Raw genomic sequence first — 18,119 nt, 5'->3', positions numbered from 1 at the left:
TGTCTCTGTAAACTTGCCTTTTCTGGACATTTTATATAAAAGAAATCATACAATATGTAGTCTTCTGGGTCTGGCTATTTTTATTTAGCATAATGTTTTGGGGTTTTTTTTTGTTGAGACAACATCTTGCTCTGTCACCCAGGATGGACTGCAGTGGCATGAACATGGCTCACTGCAGCCTCAACCTTCTGGGCTCAAGCAATCCTCCCAACTCGGCCTTCCAAATGGCTGGGATCACAAGTGTACACCACCACACCCAGCTAATATTTTTCATTTTTTGTAGAGATGGTATCTCGCCATGTTGCCCAGGCCGGTCTCAAACTCCTTGGCTCAAGCGATTCTCCAACCTCTGCCACCGAAAATGCTGGGATTACAGGCATGAGCCACCATGTTCAGCCAGCATGTTTTTGAAATTTGTCCATGTTGTACTGTGTATCAGTACTTTGTTCCCTTTTATTACTAAGTAGTACGCACTCATATGGGTATCCTGTGCTTTCCTTACCCATTCACCAGCTGACAGACATCTGGGATGTTTCCAGTTTGTGGTTATTATAAACAATGGTCCTATGAACATACAAGTGTTTGTGTGGACATGTATTTTCATTTTTCTTGGGTAGATTCCTAAGAGTAGAATCACTGGGTCATATAGTAAATCCATGTTTAATTTTTTAGAAATTGCCAAACCCTTTTCAAATGGGCTCCAACAGCTTTTAAACTGATCTCTCATCTTCCTACCCTGGCACATTGGAACTATGCTACTTCTTCCCACCAAGGCAATTCGACCAATTCATTTCACTGCTTAAAATCCTTCAATTATTTCTATTGCCTATGGCTATCAAACTGTAGTGTACATAAAATCTCTTAGGTAGTTTGTTCAAATAAAGATTTCTTGGCCTTAATATTCTCAGAGAATCTAATTCATAGGTCTAAGCTAATGGTAATAGGCAGACATTTTTGAAAACACTGATCTACAAGATAAAGTACAAACTCCTTAGCATGGCATTGATTTATTCAAATATTTACCAAAAACCTGTTTTATATCAGACTGGGTTCTAGGGATTGAAGTAAAGCTATAAACAAGACATCTGAAGTGCTGATACCCTAAATAAGGAGGACATGACAAAAAAAATAATAATAATATAATGCCAAATGCTACCAAAGCCTCTATTAGATTAGGTGGTCAGGGAAAAGCTCTCTAAAAAGGTAGAAGAAAAGTTTCTTCATAATCTTTGTGTCCTGGACCCCGCACCTCTTGAGCCCTATTTCCAGCATTCTGTATATCTTTAGCAATACCAGTTTAAAGATCTTCTAACACACATCAAGCTATTTCACACCTGTGTGCCTTTACATATGCTATTGTTTTCTCTGTTTGCAATACACCTCCTCCTCCTCTGTCACTGCCTCCCTAGTCCATTAAAGAGAACACTTCTATATTCACTCCTTACTCTGGTTCCCTACTAGGAGGTCTCTCGTCTCTGTGATCTGAACATGCTTCAACCAGTGCATACAACACACTGTACTTGATTTGTTTTACATTTCTCTCTCTCCTACTAAAATGTGAGTTCCTCAAGGACAAGATTATAAACTGAATCGACAAACCACAATTGCTAATTCTGTGTTTCTAATAACAAAATTGCATATAAATTTCACTAGGGTGGGAAAAACAGTATTCTTAAACATGTTTTTAAAGTACCAGAAAGTAAACTGATGAAAAATAAAACCTTTCCATATCTAATATCTAAATCCATTTAGAAATCAATTCTTAAAAAAGATATGCTCCTACAAAACAAATTTCACTAAGAAACACTTCATTTCTGTAATACTCACTATCACACTAAAACTTTCACAGTAGGTAAAGTTGGAAAGTATCTTTGAGAATTTACATAACACATTAGTATCAGAAATTAAATACATACATTAAATACATTACTTTCACAATACCAGCAACCCTAAAGAAACATCATTGAAGGACTCTTGGCCTGAAAAGAGCACACGAGGCTTCAGTGCCAAGTTTATTTCTACAACTTACCTCTTTTTATTCTTGCTTCCTTAATTTCCTCACAAAGTTTATTAAATTCTGGATCTAATTCAGCCGCAATGATAGCATGTGCAGTGTCCTTCAGGGTACAAGCCCTGTGCCTAATTATTTTATCTGTTAAAACAGTTGGCATACATTTATTATAGAAACAAAATAACATTAACAAAGGACATCTTAAAAAGTAAAAGAATACAAACAAAATTATAAAAAGCATTGCTAGGTGAGAAAAAGTTCATTTAAAGTATGGGTAAAAAATAAATATACTAAGCTACTCAGTCAGGTTAGTAATTCTCTGAAAATTATACTTGAAGAACCTGGAAGGACTAAACCTATTACCATTTCTGAAGCAGTGTGGAGAATTACAAGAAAAAGATACCTACGGCTTTGAAATTTCTGAAAACAGAAATATGTGATTTTCAGTAAAAATTTAAAAAGTTTAGAGGATATTCACTAAATGCCCAGCCCCAGAGCTGTCAGAGATTAATATTAAGAATTCAAAAAATCTTAAATTTCTCCTAAGTTGACATTGGTCAAAACTATGATAAAGAATGCAATATATCCTAAAGGTGACTTATTTTTTTAAATGTGACAAAAACAGAGACATACAGAAAGACTTTCTAAGCTAAAGGGCGCAAGATGGTATATACATTGTAGGCAATCCAGGAGAGAAGCATAAACACAGTTCCAGGCAAACTATACCTAAAAATGGTACTAAAAGAAGAGTCTCTGCTTCACACTAATCCAGAAGTTCCCATTCATAAACAATACAATATAAACAGTGCCCCCTATGCCTGCGCAACTCAGAAATATGAAAAGGCAAGTAATATATCAAGTAACTAATATTCTAACAGTATCAAGAGCAAGAATCCAAAGTTCCAAAACATCATTTGCTTTTTCCTCTCTAGTAAAGGCAAACAGTATACACAAAGTTACAGAGATACTTTATAACTTTTCTGATTTGAAAGTTATTATGGCTCACTGTGGTAATCTTACAAAACCAAACATGCACCACTCAAAGGCAACCACTGATATATTTACTTCCAACACATTTTCTCTAAACATTCACTCAACAAATGTTGATTGCACCAGGGAAAGCTGGATGGTGGCCACCGGCAGCAGTGAACAAAACATACATGATATCAACTTTCAAGGACTTTTTCAGACCACTACAGGAACAAATAATCTCCCATACATCCAACTTAACACCTCCTCCCTCCAAAAAAGAAAAAACCCAGAAGCAAAACACCCTGAATAACAGCTATGAAGAAAACCTACAGGGTACTGGTGTGGGTTCCAATCTAGATTGAGCAAGTCAGGAAGAAGTCTCTCTGAAGAAGAGGCATTTAAACTGACACTTGAAGCACAGACTGAAGTATCTACTGAAAGATTAAGCGAGGAAACAAAAATACTAGTGCAGGTTCAGAAAATACCATGTGAGAAAATCCTGTAGTAAAAAGAGTTTGGAGATTTCAAGAAACTGAAATGCAGCCAGTGTGGTATTATGAGTTCTAACTTTCTTTTCAAAGAATCACTATGTCAGCATGTTCAATTCTCTGCCTTCTACTTACATACTTAACTTCCTCATAAAGCAAGCTTTTTCATTACCTGCTCCACCCTGACTCATTCTGATTATCTACTCCACTCTGACTCATTCCGATTACCTGATCCACCCTGACTCATTCCAGTTACCTACTCCATCTTGACTCATTTTGATTACCTGCTCTGTCATACCCATTTTTCCCGCCAAACCACTTACCCAGTCATTCTCCTTAGCCAATCAGAATTAGTTTAGCCTGTGCGGTCTAACCCTAGCCAATAAGGGAACAACACAGAAGCAGGGGCTACATGCATCAGGAATAAGAACCCCTTCCCCTCCCTTGTCCAAGTGGGTGCCCACCATTGCTCCATTTATAAGGGCGCACCCTTCTATAGAAGTACCTTGCCTTGCTGAGAATTAAAAAGAAAATTTTATATTTGAGTGCTATTTTTTTTGCAGTACTGAAACTTTATTTATAACAGTAGTCAGAACATAATAAGCAAGAGGAAAAGAGGAACTGATCATATTAAAATGATGTTAGATTGTATCCTAAGAGCAATGCAAATCGTTGAAAAGATCTGCTGTGGCTGTTTTCTGATCACTGGATTGAGGGGAGTCAAGAATAACACCAAGGGGCTTTTAGTGAGAGGATGATGACTTGAACCGGGGTAATGGTAGTGGTGAAAGACGAGATTACAAATTTGAAATGTGCTCTCAATGACACAACTTGGTGATAAAGTAGATAAGAGGGTAACATAAATATCAAAGATGATTTCCTAGCTTCTTGCATGAAAAACGGGGAGATGGGCATACTATTTATAAAGATGCAAAAAAAAAAAAAAAAAAAAAAACACCCACAAGAAAACAAAACCAGAATAGAGAGGAAAGGAGGAAAAGAAGTTAGAGATTAATTTTAAAGAGTTTAGCTTCAGGGATTTCAGTCTGGAGATGCCTAAAAAATATCCCACTGGAGATACCATGTAGGCACATGAATATGTGTCTCAACAATTCTCTTTATGAACAAAAAACACAATGATTTTGTAATCTGATTTAGTACACATTGTACTTCCCTAAGTTTGCTTAAAAATAGATCTATTGAAGCATAATAGACATATAAGTTGCTCATACTTGAAGTATATAATTTGATACATTTTGACATAAGCACACATCCATAACATTACCACAACAATAAAGATAACAAATGGGCCAGGGGAGGTGGTAGTTCCTGTAGTCAAAGTACTTTGGGAGGGAAAGGTAGGAGGACTGCTTAAGCCCAGGAGTTTGAGACCAGCCTGGGCAACATGGCGAGCCACCATGTCTACAAAAACTACAAAACTTAGGCAAGCATGGTGGTGCATGGCTGTGGTCCCAGCTACTTGAGAGGCTGAAGCATGAGGATCGCTTGAGCCCAAGGAAGTCGAGGCTGCAGTGAGTCACGTTCATACCACTGCACTCCAACCTGGGCAACAAGGCAAGATCCTGTCTCATGAAAAAAAAAAAAAAAAAAAGGCCAATGAGCATATCTATCATCACCAAAAGTTTCCTGGGACCCTTGGTCTTCCTCCCTTTGCCCTTCCCCATAGCCCTCTATTCCCAAGCAATGAAGGATCTGCTTTCTCTTGCTACAGATCAGTTTATATTTTCTAGAATTATATATACGAGTGGAATCACAAAGATTATTTTTAATCAGGATTCTTTCACTCAGCATAATTATTTAAGCACAAAAATAATTATTTGTCCCTATTTTTGCATGTATCTGTACTTCATTATTTGTTAGTGCTGAATACTAATCCATTATATGGGTATAACACAATTTGTTTATCCATTCACATGCTGGTGGACATTAGGGATAATTCTGGGTTTTGGCTATTATAAACAAAGTCACTATAAACACTGATGAACAAACCTTTGTATGGAAATATACATGTTAATTTTCCTTGTGTTAATACTAAGGGGTGGAATGGCTAGGTCAAATGATAAGTACGGCTCTCCAGCAACCGCAGGGGATTGGTTCCAGGACTCTATCTCCCCTTGGATATCAAATTCCCAGACGCTTACATCTCTCATATAAAATGAGGTAGTGGCCGGGCACAGGGGTTCATGCCTATAATCCCAGCACTTTGGGAGGCTAAGATGGGTGGATCACGAGGTCAGGAGTTCAAGACCAGCCTGGACAATTTGGTGAAACCCCATCTCTACTAAAAATACAAAAAAATTAGCCGGACATGGAGGCAGGCACCTGTAATCCCAGCTACTCAGGAGGCTGAGGCAGAGAATTGCCTGAACTCGGGAGGCGGAGGTTGTAGTGAGCCAAGATCACGCCACTGCACTCCAGCCTGGGTGAAAGCAAAACAGAATCTCTAAATAAATAAATAAATAAATAAAAAGAGGTAGTACAGTCAGCCCTTTGTATCCACAGGTTCCAAAGCAGATATGGAGAGACGACTATAATGCATGTTAAACGTTCTAAGAAACTTCTAGATTGTTTTCCAAGTCAGTTGTACCATTTTACATTCCTACCACAGTGCATCACAGTTCCAGTTACTCCATATCCTTGATTATATTTGATATGGTCTTCTCAGTTTCAGACGATCCTTAGAGGTGTTTAATGGTGTCTCATTCTGTTGCCCAGGATGGAGTACAGTGGCACAATCTCAGCTCACTGCATCCTCTGCCTCCTGAGTAGCTGGGATTACAAGTGTGTGCCACCCCACCCAGCTAATTTTTGTATATTTAGTAGAGACAGGGATTCACCATGTTGTCCAGGCTGGTCTTGAACCCCTGACCTCAGGTGATCCGCCCACCTTGGCCTCCCAAAGTGCTAGGATTACAGGCATGAGCAACTGCACCCGGCCTCATTGTGGTCTTAATTTGCATTTCACTAAAGATTAATGAGGTCAGCTGGGTGAGGTAGCTCACACCTGTAATCCCAGCACTTTGGAAGACCAAGGCGGGTGGATCACCCGAGGTCAGGAGTTTGAGACCAGCCTGGCCAAAACGGTGAAACCCCATCTCTACTAAAAATATATTTTAAAAAAGCCGGGCATGGTGATGTGTGCCTGTAATCTCAGCTACTCGGGAGGCTGAGGCAGGAGAATCGCTTGAACCCAGGAGGTGGAGGTTGCTGTGAGCTGAGATCACACCACTGCACTCCAGCCTAGGTGACAGAGTGAGACTCCGTCTCCATAAATAAATAAATAAGATTAATGAGGTTGAGTATCTTTTCATGTGTATATTTGTCTTCTGTATATCTTCTTTGGTAAAGTGTCTTCAGCTCTTATGTCCATTATTTAAATTGGGTTATTATTAAATTCTGAGACTTAATATTCTGGCTATAGGTTTTAAGCTCTTGTATTTAGGTATGTGATCCATTGTGAGTCAACTTTTGTATACAAAGGTCTTTTTTTTGCATGCTGATATCCAATTGTTCCAACACTATCTGTTGAAATTAATCTACTTTCTTAATTGAACTGACTTTATATCTTTGTTAAAAAGCAATTGATCCTCTATGTGTGCATCTATTTCAGGACTCTATGCTATTTCATTGACCTACTTGTCAAACTTCATGCCAATATACACTGTCTAGATTAGTGTAACTTTGTAAGTCTTACAATAAAGTAGTATTAAGTCTTCCAACTGTTTTTATTTTTCAAAGTTGTTTTGACTATTCTAGGTCCTTTTCATCTTTATATGAATTTTAGAATCAGTTTGTCAATTTCTATCAAATGCCTGCTGGAATTCTGATTGGATGGTGTTGAACCTGTGGTTCAATCTGGGGAGAAATTACATCTTCATAATGGTTAGTCTTCCAATCCATAAGCCATGACATATATCTCCATTTATTTGGGTCTTCTTTAATTTTTCTCATCAAAGTTTTATAGTTTTTAATGTATAAGTCTTACTTACATGCCTTTTGTCAGATTTATCTATATTTCATGTTATTTTTTGATGTTATTTCAATTTTCTGTTTGTTGCTAGTATATAGAAAAACAAGTGTTTTACATACTGATCCTGTCTCCTGCAACCCTAACTTCACTTATATGTTCTAATAGCTTCTTTAAATATTCCATAGGATTTTCTATGTAGACATCATATGTCTACAAACAACAGTTTTACTTCTTTCTTTCTGGAAGTAGGGATGCCTTTACTTCTTTTTCTTACCTTATTGCATTGGCTGAAAGCTCTGGTTTAATGTTGGATAGAATTGGTAAAAGCAGACATCCTGGTCATGTTTCTGATCTTAAGGAGAAAGTACTTACTCTTTCATCACTAGTATGATGAGAACTGTAGGCTTTTTGTAGACATCATTTATCATTGAACTGAAAAGCGGGGATGGGGGAAAAATTTTGTTCCAGTAAAAACATTTGACTTACAAATACAGGCTGTCAGCTTGATGATAGTCTGCTGACCCCTGGTTTAGAGCATTTACTTTTAATGTGATATATGTGATTGTTGATACGGTTGCTATTTATTTTCTACTCGTCTTATATGTTCTTTGTTCCCCTTTTCCTCTTTTTCTCACTTCTCTTGGAATTACTATATACCTTTTTGTTATTCCATTTTATCTCCTTGTTGATTTATTAGCTCTAACTCTATTGCAGCCCCTGTGTGAACTTCAAGGAATATTCCCTCTCCTTTTCTGGCCTCAGATAGGTTTCTCACACATATGCACTAACCAGTACTTAGTTAAACACTAGGGTAGGACCTCCTGGAGATAGCCGCAGTGTTCTCTCTGTGCAGCTTTCTTCTTTCTGGTAATCTTCCCTACAAACGCAAACCACCGTGGCCTCTTCAGATTCCCAGGTCTGGCTCCTCAATTCAGAGGACCTCCAGAATACGCCTGGGTTGCTCCTCCTGGGGCTGGTATCTGGAAATTGTCTCCAGGCAACCACACTGCTCCTCTTACTTGTTTCTATCTTTTGGGAATCACTGTCCTGTGTTGCCTGGTGTCTAATGCTTTCCAAAGAGTTTTTCTTTAAATATATTTTGTTCATTTTTTTTTTCATTGTTTCATGTGAGGGGGTAAATAAATCGAATCCCTTTTACTCCATCTTGGCCTGAAGAAGAAAAGAAGAAGTCTCCTGGTGTCTTTTAAATACTCTTTGAAAACCAAACTTTAATAGTTGTCCAACAATCCAAAGTAGGATGTGCTTTAATTTTTCAAAAGTATTGTTCTCTTTTTGGAAGTTTTAAATTACTTCTAATTTTAGCTACTATAAATAAAAAACTACAATGAACGTCAACATCCTTAGAAGTAGCTATACTTTCAAGTTGACAATACAATGTGTGTAGACTATGCAATACCACAACTTTCCACCACTGGCTTTCTACCTCGGCTTGAATGAAGAGAAACTAAAAAAGAGGTAAGATTAAATCTAAAGGCATGGATCTGGCATATTATCTCTAAAATAACTCAATGATTGGTCTTTCTGCTTTTTATAAAGTATATCTTCTATCACAACACTACCCTAAATTAAGCAAGAAAAAAGAATAAATGAAGAAAAAAAAATTCCATAAAAATTTCCCACTAGTATGGAAGACAAGGAATATATTCTTTTAAAAAAATCTGCATTTGAGAAGGGACACTCCTTTTTTGGGGAGATGGGGGTGGAGGTACAAGGTCTCACTCTGTTACCCAAGCTAGAATGCAGTGGAACGATCATGGCTTATAGCAGCATCAACCTCCTGGGCTCAAACAATCCTCTCTGCCTCAGTGCCCCGAGCAGCTATTAATAGGACCACAGGCATGCGCCACCACGCCCGGCTAATTTTTGTATTTTTTGTAGAGATGGTGTCTGGCCATGTTGCCCAGGTCACATGCTGGTCTCACATTCCTGGGCTCAAGCGATCTGCCCACCTCGGTCTCCCAAAGTGCTGGGATTACAGGTGTGGGCCACTGCGCCTGGCCAGGGCATTGCTTTTTCATGTGCCTATCATTACAGTTTTCAATCATTGTTTAGAAGAGTGTCTAAGATTACACATAGCATATAATCACAAACTTAAAGAATATTAAAACTAGAAGGGATGTCTATGATAATCCTAGGTTCTTAATCTTTTTGACCTGGATCCTTATAAGAACAGAATATGGCTGGGCATCATGGCTCACATCTGTAATCTCAACACTTTAGGAAACTGAGGCAGGAGGATTGCTTGAGGCCAGGAGTTTGAGACCAGCCTGGGCAACATATGGAGACTCCATCTCTACAAAAAATTAAAAAGTTAGCCAGTATTGGTGGCTCATATGGTCCCAGCTATTCAGGAGGCTGAAGTGGGAAGATAACTTGAGCCAGGGAGGTCGGTGGCTCAAGTCAGCTATGATGGCTACAGTGAGCGATGATCGCACCACTGCACTCCAGACTAGGCAACAGAGTGAGACCCCATCTTGGGGGAGGGAAAAAAAAGAAGAGAATAAAAGTTGAAAACTGCACATGAATATAATTTTGTTTGCGGATTCAAAGACTCATTCATCATTTAAAACTCTAGGTTTAAAATCATGTGGGAATAGAAACTACATATTTATGAGTTTCTACTCTGTCTCATACTTTAAGATTTTAAGATTGTACAAATCCATGAAATTTGCAAGTTACATGAGCACAGCAAAAAAACCCCACATATTGGCTTTGAAGTCAAGACAGCTCTCAATCCATTCAGTTGTGCCATATAACATCTGTGGGTTTGCACACGGATTATATAACCTTTCTGAGCCCCAATCTCCTCATCTATAAAATAAAGATATTACCACTTACATTTGTCTTCAGCAAAAAGTAATTGCTACTTAGGACATATAGATGAGTATCTATAAAATTAACAGAAGCACTACTTTAATGAAAGTAACAGCAATTTCACTGTGTTGATGTTTCTTTTGTAATTGGTAAACTTTTACTTTTAGTTCATTATGAAGAAAAAAAAAATCCCAGAAGTACATTAGCTGAGGTTTTGTTCAATAAAATTATTAAGAGTAACCATATTTTTCAGAAAAGCTAATTTTCATGTTATGATTTTTCATCCCAAATAATTTCATAAATAAGAAATTTGGCTGGGCATGGTGGCTCACACCTGTAATCTCAACACTTTGGGAGGATGCAGCAAGAGGATCACTTGAAGAGTTTGAGACCAGCATAGTCAACATAGCAAGACCCCATCTATACAAAAATATTTTAAAATTAGCCAGGCATGGTGGTAAGTCCTGTAGCTGTAGTCCTAGCTACTCGAGGGGGCTGAGGTGGGAGGATCACTGGTGCCCAGGAGGTCAAGGCTGCAGTGAACCAAGATCATGCCACTGCACTCAGGTCCAGGCAACAGCGTGAGACCTTGTCTCCAAAAAAACAAAAAATAAAAAAAAATTTAACTATATTTACTGGTTCGGGTCATATTTACATATTATTAGCATTTGTGCATATTTCTACATAATGTTACCATGTCTCCATTTTATAATTTCTACCTAATCTGAGATTCCTTGAGTTAGTATCTAAAAATAGAGGTTAGGCACAGAGGCTCACATCTGTAATCTCAACACTTTGGAAGGCCGAGGCGGGTGGATCACCTGAGGACAGGAGTTCGAGACCAGCCCGACCAACATGGTGAAATCCCATCTCTACTAAAAATACAAAAATTAGCCGGACATGGTGGCGCATGCCTATAATCCCAGGTACTCAGGAGGTTGAGGCAGGAGAACTGCTTGAACCCGGGAGGTGGGGATTGCAGTGAGCTGAGATCGTGCCACTGTGCTCCAGCCTGGGCAATAAGAGCAAAACTCTGTCTCAAATAAGTAAATAAAATAAAAATAGAATAATGAATAACATTTACTCATTGGCCACATTTATTAAGAATATGCTCTACACAAGATGCCTATATAGATCCTGTTCTCAATAGGCTTTGAGTCTAAAACAAGGGGTAAGGATACGTAAACAAATAACTATGGGTAAAAAAGGAATAAACGTCTCAGAAAAGTTACATTATGAGATTCAGAGATGAAGGGGTTACTTACAACTGGAAGGAAATCAGAAAAATCTTTCATGAACTTAGCATTTTAGTATTCCTTGAAAGGTAGGTGAATTTTTTTTTTTTTTTAAGACGGAGTCTTGCTCTGTCGCCAGGCTGGAGGGCAATCTTGGCTAACTGCAACCTCCGCCTCCTGGATTCAAGCGATTCTCCTGCCTCAGCAGGAGTACAGGCGCACACCACCACGCCCAGCTAATTTTTGTATTTTTAGTAGATATGCGATTTCACCATGTTAGCCAGGATGGTCTCGACCTCTTGCCCTCATGATCCGCCCGCCTTGAACTCCCAAACTGCTGGGCGTGAGCCACCGTGCCCGGCCAGGTAGGTGAAATTTAAAAAATATAGGTGCTTTCAAAAGCTACGTGCTTTTCAAAAGTACATTTTCTTGTATGTTACTTATACCTCAATAAAACTGATTTAAAAAGAAAAACATGTAAATACTCCCAGTAGAGGGGACACATTTGACAAAAGTACTGAAAGAATAAGACTGGGACTTACACTGGGCAAGAACTGGGACCCATATTTCCTAGAAAAGGGGCCCTCCTGGGCGCCTCTCTCTTCTCATTCTACACACTGTCTATGAAATCTCATTCACTCCTCCTCAATGATGACTCCCAACTATATCTCCTGCCCACTTCTTTTAACCTCCAGAACCACATATACAACTAGTAATCTCAGCAGTTTGGGAAGCCAAGACGGGCGGATCACGAGGTCAAGAGATCGAGACCATCCTGGCCAACATGGTGAAACCCCATCTCTACTAAAAATACAAAAATTAGCTAGGCATGGCAGTACACGCCTGTAGTCCCAGCTACTGGGGAGGCTGAGGCAGGAGAATTACTTGAACCCAGGAGGCAGAGGGTGCAGTCAGCCAAGATCGCACCACTGTACTCCAGCCTGGCAACAGAACAAGACTCTGTCTCATAAATAAATAAATAAATAAATAAATAAATAAAGTCTGCATTTTGTCTGGGTGTACCAAATATAACTCATACTAACACGTCCAAAATTGAATTTCACATCCTGCCCATAAATCTGTTCCTCCATTGGTTTACCTTCCCAGATTTCCTCTATCCAGACCAAAACCTCAAGGATCATTCTAGGTTTTTGTCCGCCATATTTAAATGGTTGATCACTAAGACCTCTACATTCAATCCCTGCAGCCACTGCAATTAAATCTTAACTGATGTTCCAACCTCCATCAAGTGGTAACTCCCTTGACCTCTACCCCAAATTTGATACTAAAAGGTCAAGGTTGTGTCTTAACCATCTGTATATCTCTAGCCTTAAACAGGATTTATACACAGAGAATATTTAATAAATAGAGGCTCAATAAATGTTGAGTCAGTGAGTAGAGAAGTAAATTAGTTTCCCACTACTCCTCCATGGAGGCACTCTATTCTCCAGATTTGTTGTTTTCATACCTTTGTTTCCTCAGCCTGGAATCAATGCCCTTCCCAATCTTGCTAATCTCCAAGTAGTGTCTTCTCTTCTGTGCTCCACTAACCCAGTAACATATTTCTAATAAAGTCCTTATGATACTGTCTTATAATTATCTGCTGGCACCTTAAGACATTATTCATGATTGCCACCTCTATGATATCCCTTTATCTTAATATTTGTTATTACAATCACCAATAATTTGATTAGTGTATTTATCATCTCTAAAAATTGATGACTTTCTATATAGTAGGGATTGTGTTTCATATATCTGTTACAGGCTGAACTGCGTCTCCTCAAAATTTATATGTGGAAAGCTTAACTCCCAGTACCTTAAAATATGACTGTATTTGGAGACAAGGCCTTTAAAAAGATAATTAAAATAAAATGAGGACATATGGGTGGGTTCCAATCTGACTGATGTCCTTATAAGGAGAGAAAATTTGGATACACCAAGAGACACCAAGGGCACACAGGCATAGGGAAAAGGCCATGTAAGGACAAAGAGAGAAGGAGTCCGCCATCTGCAAGCCAAGAAAAGAGGCCTCAGGAGAAACCAAACTTGCTGACACTTTTATTTTGAACTGATAACCTCCAGAACTGTGAGAAAATTAATTTCTGTTATATTTTGTTATGGTAGCGCTAGTAAGCTAATACAATTACATACAGAATAAAGCCTGCCACATAGTAGTTATCCAGTAGGCATTATGGATCTACCATAACACTGATTTTATTTATATATATATATATATATATATAATCTTGGTCTCAAAAGGCAAGAATTGTCATAGTCATCTTTGTAGTCTAGGCATCCAGCTCAGTAATTAGCAGATAGTATTCATAAACACTAATGGAAAAATGAATGAGTTTGGTTGAAACAACTCATGAAATAGAACTATGGCAGATAAATTTAGAAATGTATTAAGAGCAGAACACAGAGGGCTCCAAAAGTTTGGGTGAATCTGGGGGCTTTAATCCTATGCAATTGGTACAACACAGAAGATTCTGAGGAAACTAAAAGATTAGGGCCAAAATTTCAGCAAAACTTGTCAAATGATGGTATGTAGCATATGAACAGGCCTGGGGAATATAGGAGGGGTGCACTGCAAGACCAAAAACGGGGATGAGCCAAACATAATATATCATGTATCTATGTATCTATAGTGTAGTAATTAGGGCCAAATATCTGATACTGGTCACATTTAGAACACAGGTCAATTTCTCCTTGTTCCCATCATTTAATTTCTGTTCCCATCATCCTCAAGGGAGAGAATCTGGGTCAATAGTTAGGCAACATGTATATCTTTCAAAATGTTGGCTTCTGTCTTCTATGTATATGTTAGTTTTTCCCCCAAATGGCCAAGTGTTCTGCAAAAGAGAACACTATAAGCTTCCAAATACTCATGGGAACTTGTAAATGTAATACAACATTCATGTAATTTCCACTTGCTATACAACACATCCTGAGGATGTTTTTCTGGAATATAACAAGTGGTTCTGTTGCTAAGAAAAAAAAAAAAAGAGGTTGCTTGATGAAAGATATGAAAAAAATCTAAACACAGCCAAAATAATACCTTTGAACTATACCACTTTTTATATCAGAACAAGTGAAGGAAGAAAGTTACAAGTGTACCGTGTTAACTCTGTGAGACAGAGCCATATTCTTTCATTGTGGAACTGCATTTTGTAGCAAAATGTTATTATGCACCAGAAACCATTACTTCTTCCTTAAAATATTAATATCAACATGGTTATAACTAATTACTTAGGGGGGGAAAATATGGATTGATCTTCTCAACTGGCTTTTTCTAAGCACTTAAATTCATTTTCACTACCAGCTCTTAGATTTGTTTCAAAATAAACTAAATTTAAAGTATGGTCCAGGGAATGTAATAAGGACAAAGTATAGAGGGTCATTCTAGAGCAAATACGTAGGTACCTGCTAAGAAATCAACTTATAAAAAAATTAAAGCACAATTTAAATAATTATGATCATAAGAATACAAATACCAACAGCTAACCTTTATGGAACTCTTACCATGTCCCAGCTACCCCACTCAAGGCTTAAGATATTTAGGATGAACCATATGAAAACAGCAATTTCATAAGGTTCAACCTAATACACTTTCTCATTTAATTCTTACAACTACCCCAATTAAAGAATGTTGTTATCATCCCCATTTTACAGATGAGGAAACTAAAATTTAGAGGGCTTAACTTGATCAAAGTTAAAGAGCTAGGAAATAGGAGAAATGGGACTAAAACCTAGGTCTGAATCCAAAGCCCACATTCTCATTACATATTACACAATAACAGCAGTCTCTGTGTCTTGAAAACCAGGCTGAAGGTGTAGGTACACACTGCCCAAAGCCACTACATAGACAGTTGTGCGGGCTGTACCCTCACAAAGGACCCCAGCAAGGGAAGGGAGTGAAATGGGGCTGACATCCAGCCCATGCTTCACTATCCATCCTGTTACAGGATGGCATCCAACTGAAGAATGAGGTTCTCTCACTTACCAAAAATTGCTACAGTGGCTTACAGTGGCCCTGATGCTGTTGGTATAATTTTTCTTTTTTTTTTTTTGGAGACAGAGTCTCGCTCTGTCGCCCAGGCCAGAGTGCAGTGGCGCAATCTCAGCTCACTGCAAGCTCCGCCTCCCAGGTTCATGCTATTCTCCTGCCTCAGCCTCCCGAGTAGCTGTGACTACAGGTGCCCACCACCACGCCCAGCTAATTTTTTGCATTTTTAGTAGAGGTGTGGTTTCACAGTGTTAGCCAGGATGGTCTCGATCTCCTGACCTCGTGATCTGCCTGCCTCAGCCTCCCAAAGTGCTGGGATTACAGGTGTGAGCCACCGCACCCAGTCTGCTGCTGGTATAATTTTTTTAATTTTTAGAGAAAATTTTAATAGTACAGATTAAAAGCCTTAAAAGATATATATTCTTTGATCCAGAAATTTCACTTTAAGGAACTTATTCTAAGGAAATAATTAAGAATCAACACAAAATTTGCATTACAAAGATATTTATCAGTGTTTATAAAAGAGGAAAAAACTAAAAAATCTAACATGTCCAACAATAGGGTATTAGCTGTTATATGAGATCTAATACGATTAAAATAATGTTGGAGAAATAAGCTAATAAGCTTTTCACAAAATATTATGGGAATGACAAAATTTACAAAAATCCTAGTCATTTTAGTAAAACTAAGATGCATGTATATATTCTACATGCACTATATCCGTGGATGGGGAAGGAAACAGAGAAAAAACACTAAGTGATGGAATTATACGTTTTTAATGTTCTTCTTTGTTCTACTTTCATATATTTTTCTATAAGATATATATAAGCCAGGTGCACTGGCTCACATGGGTAATACCAGCACTTCGGGAGGCCGAGGTGGGCAGATCACTTGAACCCAGGAGTTTGAGACCAGCCTGGGCAACATGGCGAGACCTCTTCTCTACAAACAAAAATACAAAAATTAGCCAGGTGTGGTGGTGTGTGCCTGTATTACCCAGCTACTGAGAGGCTAAGGTGGGAGGATCGCTCGAGCCCAGGAGGCAGAGGTTGCAGTGAGCTGAGGTCACACAGCTGCATTCCAGCCTGAGCAACAGAACAAGATGCTGTGTCCAAATAAAAAGTGTGTGTGTGTGTGTGTGTGTGTGTGTGTGTGTGTGTGTGTGTGTGTGTTATATAAAATAACTCGAAAACAGGTAAAGTAAACAAACAACAAAAACTACAAGAGGTAAATAACATAAAGCTGAAAAACTGTTACATACAAAGTCCAGCCACACAAAATTTTATTCTGCCTCCTAACTTGGAAATTACTGGATTGGTGCAAAAGAAATTGCAGTTTTTCCCATTATAGAATCTGTGATATATTATGGTTGAAACTGAAGCAAAAAAATACCTAATTTCATGTGAAACTGAGAAATCTAAGTCATTTTACCATATGGCCTGGGTTGAGAAGCTCTGCCTCAAAATACAGATACAAAACAAAGCACAGGCCAGGTGCCGTAGCTCACACCTATAATTCCAGCACTCTGGGAGGTCGAGAGGGGCAGATTACCTGGGGTCAGGACTTCAAGACCAGCCTGGCCAACATGACAAAATCCCATCTCTACTAAAAATACAAAAATTAGCTGGATGTAGTGGCACGTGCCTGTAGTCCCAGCTACTTGGGAGGGTGAGGCACGAGAATCACTTGAATCCAGGAGGCGGAGGTTACACTGAGCTGCTATCACGCCACTGCACTCCAGCCTGGGTGACACAATGAGACTCTGTCTCAAACAAAAAACAAAACAAAGCAAAAATTATATTCTAACTATCTTTAGATAACAAAAACTTAAATGAATGTTTTAAAAACAAGAAGCATTTTATTTTTAGTATTACTTATCAAATAAATAGAATTCTCAATAGAGTAAAAAAGCAAAAAGTGGCTCCTGATAGCCAGGAGTTGGCCTGGCACTATCAGCTACGCCTCAGGGTACTACAATTAAACATAAACAATTTCACAGAACACTAATATCAGACAAGGCCACCCTGTGCCCATGACGGGTCAAGAGAAAAATTAGACCACCCTGTCTAATCATGTCCAAACACAGACAAAACATGAACATTGTCCTGACCACCAAAAAAAACAATAATCAGGCTGGGCGTGGTGGCCCAGGCCCGTAATCCCAGCACTTTGAGAGACTGAGGCAGGTAGACCACTTGAGATTACAAGTTTGAGACCAGCCTGGCCAACATGGTGAAACCCCGTGTCTACTAAAAACACAAAAAATTAGCTGGATACGGTGGCAGGCACCTGTAATCCCAGCTACTCGGGAGGCTGAGCTAGGAGAATCACTTGAACCCAGGAGGTGGAGGTTGCAGGAAGCAGAGATCATGCCACTGTACTCCAACCTGGGCAACAGAGGGAGATTCCATCTCAAAAAAGTAAAAATAAATAATAATAGCCAATGACCAAACACAATCCTGACTAATATGAATGACTGCTGTTTCTTTCTTTTTTTTTTTTTCTTTTTTCTTTTTTTTCCTTTTATTTCCTTTTTATTTTGAGAAAGGCTATCACTCTGTTTCCCAGGCTGGAGTACAGT

The 18,119-nt window shown here is 38.6% G+C and overlaps 1 protein-coding gene across 9 annotated transcripts in view; it reads right to left on the bottom strand.

The window, feature by feature from the left end:
- The window catches only part of ATAD2B (ATPase family AAA domain containing 2B), a 174,313-nt gene that overhangs the window by 14,978 nt on the left and 141,216 nt on the right, over positions 1–18,119 (bottom strand). For all 9 annotated transcript variants that reach the window (XM_028831940.2, XM_077960071.1, XM_077960075.1 and 6 more), the window contains one exon: positions 2,030–2,152. In XM_028831940.2, coding sequence (XP_028687773.1) covers positions 2,030–2,152 — 123 coding nt within the window. The remainder of the gene's footprint in view (positions 1–2,029; positions 2,153–18,119) is intronic.

The sequence above is a fragment of the Macaca mulatta genome, chromosome 13 (assembly GCF_049350105.2).
Source record: "Macaca mulatta isolate MMU2019108-1 chromosome 13, T2T-MMU8v2.0, whole genome shotgun sequence".
Classification (NCBI taxonomy): domain Eukaryota; kingdom Metazoa; phylum Chordata; class Mammalia; order Primates; family Cercopithecidae; genus Macaca; species Macaca mulatta.
This window is presented reverse-complemented; position numbering and strand designations above follow the sequence as displayed.